The following is a 4454-nucleotide window of genomic DNA, read 5'->3' as shown; positions in this document are numbered from 1 at the left end:
AGCATCTTATTTTCGTTGCAGGCATGTTTTATGCACATTTTTCTCCCCTTTTTTATTTTTATTTTTTAACTGTTTCTCACAGAAACATTTACAGATTAGTTGTCATTCAATTTTCCATCAAAATCACGAGGAACAAAATTCAAAGACTTTCTGGGATAACACCATAGTTTGCGAATTTGCACTGGTGTGATCAGATTAGTTATTCTAAATGATTTTCTAGCACTAACAATTTTCTGAATAAAAAATTGAAAATCAGAAAACATCCACAGATTACTGTGATATCAAAACAGTTGTGAAAAATCAGAATCAGAGGACGTTGATTCAGTACAGCATATCGCCAAAAGTCACCATGCGAACTAACTCTAAAAACTACAAGGATTCCTGGGGTGACAGCATCACATTCGTCATTGAAAACACCACATTCTATTAATTCCTGAAGAGAAATGATAAATTCAAATGAAATTCTAGTTCAAGAATTTATCATTTATAAATTCAAATGAAATTCTAGTTCAAGAATTTATCATTTATCCAACTCATTATCTCAGGTTCAGAACCAAGTCATTGGGGATATGAGGAAAATCATTAAACTAAACAAACACAAATTTCCAAAGATTTACGTCACTGTAGTATTGAAATAACACTAAATTAGCAACAACAACAAAATCAGTTTCACACATTTCTGTATCAATATCATTAGAGTCGTAATGCCAAATAAACTTCAATCTTTAATGATTTCCACGATGATATCATCACCTCAGGTGAAATCAAACTCACATTGTGAGAAGTTTCTGTAATGTCAGTAATTAAAGCTATTAACTCGAAACAAACCAACAATAACAATAACAACACCAAATAACAAAAAATTCTCGCCTTCAGTGACACCCATTCTGATGTCATAAACTTCATCACATATCAGATGCTAAAAATAATTTTGAAAATATCGCCATGAATATTATGCGAAAACTGCTTTGAAGACAATGCCTTCTGTTATGATAAACGCATCATAATCTTTTCAAACAAATGATAGTTTCTTTCCGGTTAATCAGCGGGGATAATAAGCCAAATGAACTCCAGATTTTCTTAGATTATAACATCAAAGCTATTAACATCGGAAAAGATTCAGTGTTTGGTTTCTGGTTTTAGACCATAACCAAATCTCAAAAGCAGTTCGAACCATTTGCGTGTTTTGGGGGATATATCTGGAGCTCGTCATACAACAAAAACATGAATAAGCTCTTAACTATATGGTATGGTATGATAAAGCCATTTGATTGCACGATCTTTGCTTCTATAAACTGCGTTTAGACGATGAAAAAAGTTATCAGATCAAAGGAGTTTTAGTTTGCTGAGGTTTGAATGACGATCTCATTATATCACGCCAAAAGAAAATCGCACAAAAAGGTTTGTGAAAAAGGTTAAGTCGTTGTGCCAACAATATTCAGTTAACCTTACAGTAATATTTTCATCATAATTATCAAATACACTTGAAACTTACAGCACGTCCATGATCGCACCATCAAAAAAATTCTGTGAAATGATTTGCAATTATTATATGATTTTTCTGATCATGTCTGCACCAGATCATAATGTCGAACATGCATCAAAATCTACATCCTGGTGTTACACACTAAAGATTCATTTGAACCGTTTAAAAAAAAAAAAAAAACTACCAGAGTAAATGAACTTCCAACTCGAAGGATCCCCAGATCATTTTACATGATCTCCGAGTAACCGTCAGGGTTGCTTTAACATGATCATCCAAAAATGTGTCGAATATGCTTTAAAATATAAAGTTATTACACAAGAAAACTCCGCAGTCTAATGCTCTGTGATGATGTCGTTAAAGTCACCATGCCACGCAAACTTCCAACTCCGAACCGTTTCTGAACGGACGTCACATGTGAACTTGACACTACAAGTAGTTAAGAATGTGTCATCCATCAGGTTTCGTCCACACACAAAAAAAACCCAGTCAGGTTTTGTCAAAAAAACCAGTACCAACATGGTCACAAAGTCCGCTCACGCCATCTGCTTTCCACACAATTTCCATGTTCACCTTACACCATCACGACAGAAAACAATAACAACTGAAAATACATTGAAAGTAAGCTTCTTGGAAAGAAGGAAAGAAAGGAGAAAATACTCAACTAAATATCATCAATTGTCTTGGCAAAACAAAAGTCAAGACAGCTCCTTAAGTAGAAAGAAAGAAAGAAGGGGGAAAATAAACTCAACCGAATATCGTCAGTTGTCTTGGCAAAACTACGTCAAGACAAACACGATTCTTCTTAAAGGAGAACACACCATCCTCATCAGAGAAGATGACGTCCTCAGAACAGGCTGGTGTGTCTGAACGGTTGATAAGCTAAGTGGTTATACATTCAGAGTTTACGTCGACACCTACATCAAGTGATGTGACCGATGGGCATAATTGTCCTAGGACGGTTAGGTGTGTGCGTGTAGGGGTGGAGAGTGGGGGCCGGGGGGGGAGGGGGGCTTATGTGATACCACAAGAACACTAACATGGGGCAGCGAAAAATTTATGTCAATGGTTGTGTCGGATGTCCTTTGGTTCGAACCGACACTGACCGTGAACTCAGCGCTCAACAAACTGGGGGGGGGGTTAATTAAATAACGATGCAGGAAGAAACTGATGTTCCTTTCTGATGGTGATTATGGGTATTTCTTCTCCAGAAGAAGTTGCATCTCAGAAACAAAAATATAATACGAAAATCAAAAAAAAGCAATAACAAGATTATGAAAAGAAAAAAAAGGGTGATGTAAATTTACCTTTTCAACAAACTTTGAAACAAACGTAAATAAATAAGTACAATCAACAACGTTGACTGCTGACAAACTAAAGTTAATCACGCTTTCGCACAATGCTTTCTAATAGTTGTGCGGGAAAATACACTGTAATAAGCCACCAAGAAAGCACTATTTACTCAGAAAACAGCACAACAACGAAAAGCTTTAAAAAAAAATAAAAATAAAAATAAATAAAAACAAAACTCGTTTTAGATAAAGACACAGACTTATAACAAAATCTTTTAAAGCTTGCTTCCCCTTAAAAAAAAAATAACAAAAAAAAAAAAAAAGATAGACATTTGGTCTTTGGGCTGATTCGTCAAAACTGATGAAAACAATGGTTTCGTCAAATTCCATCACTGTCTTTCATTACAGAAGCTTCTTTTTCCTGGCATACAATCAGTCCAAATTACATTACAATCATGTCGTCCCATATACACCCAGTCATAAAAATGGTGTTCAAACAGGTCAAGATTGTCGAGGGTTTTGTTGTTGTTTTTTTCTTGACTTTGAATCGAATCAAGTTTTGTTTTGTGTTGTTTTGGGGTTTGTTTTTTTTCTTTCACTTTTCTGACCTTTTTTTTTTTCCATCGTTGGTGACATGCCCTCCGATCCTCAAAGTTCCTTCAGTTTCGCATAGCTCTCTTTCTTCTCCTCATCCCCTTTCAGCAGCTACTCCTCTTAACTCTCCTTCCTCTCCTTCTTCCCGTTGCTCTTCCTCTCCTTCTTCCCGTTGCTCTCCTTCTTGCCCTTCTTGCCCTTCTTCCCCTTCCTTCCCTTCTTGCCCTTCTTGCCCTTTTTGCCCTTGCGGCGCTTCTTGCCCTTCTTGCCCTTCTTCCCTTTCTTGCCCCCTTTGCCCTTCCGGCCGGCGGCGGAGGAACCGGAAGAGGGCGTCTGACCGTGCGCGCCTGGACCGGAACCTCGGAGCATGTTGATGCAGGCGTCGCCTTTGCGGATGGCCCTCAGACCCTTCTTGAAGTCCCTGTTCTTGTTGTCGAACGGGGTCATGTAGGTGACGAGGTGCTTGTCGTCCCGCCTGGAGCCGAAGATGAGGTAGCGGGACTGTTTGCCGGTGGTGGTGAGGGGGCACTCGCACTCGGGGCCTCCCTCCAGGAGGGGCTGGAGGGACTTCATCTCCTTCTTGCTGAGGGTCCCTTTCTTGTAGTTCTTGCGCCGCTTCTTCACCAAGAGGGCCTGGTGGCCGTCCCGGGATTCCACGCCCGTCACGCTCACGCGCAGCACTGAAAGAACATAAAACGTATATATATATATATATATATATATATATATATATATATATATATATATATATATATATATATATATGTGTGTGTGTGTGTGTGTGTGTGTGTGTATTACCTGCCTGTCTATTTTTCTTGACCCCTCCCTTGCCTTGTCTCGGACTACATTTACTCACCAGCCTCTCTTCCTCTTCCCCATAGCAACACTTCACACTGTACTATTCATGTTGCATGCTCTGGGTGCAGTAGTTGTTTTTTTATGAGCTTTGTTCACTTATTTGTTGTTTTGGGTTTGTTTGGGTTTTTTTTTAGTAATTTAAATTCTTCTTTTTGCACTTATTGAATGTTGGTGTGTGTGTGTGTGTGTGTGTGTGTGTGTGTGTGTGTGTGTGTGTGTTGCAATTT

At 38.5% G+C, this 4454-nt stretch overlaps 1 protein-coding gene across 5 annotated transcripts in view; it reads right to left on the bottom strand.

Moving 5' to 3' along the window:
* Positions 1 to 485: 485 nt before the first annotated feature.
* Positions 486 to 4454, bottom strand: part of LOC143286755 (uncharacterized) — a 62345-nt gene continuing 58376 nt past the window's right edge. For all 5 annotated transcript variants that reach the window (XM_076594491.1, XM_076594490.1, XM_076594493.1 and 2 more), the window contains exon 6: positions 486 to 4049. In XM_076594491.1, coding sequence (XP_076450606.1) covers positions 3490 to 4049 — 560 coding nt within the window. In that variant the 3' untranslated portion in view covers positions 486 to 3489. The remainder of the gene's footprint in view (positions 4050 to 4454) is intronic.

The sequence above is a fragment of the Babylonia areolata genome, chromosome 10 (genome assembly GCF_041734735.1).
Source record: "Babylonia areolata isolate BAREFJ2019XMU chromosome 10, ASM4173473v1, whole genome shotgun sequence".
Lineage (NCBI taxonomy): Eukaryota > Metazoa > Mollusca > Gastropoda > Neogastropoda > Buccinidae > Babylonia > Babylonia areolata.
Note: the sequence above shows the minus strand (reverse complement) of the source record. Positions and strands in the feature narration are given on the sequence as shown.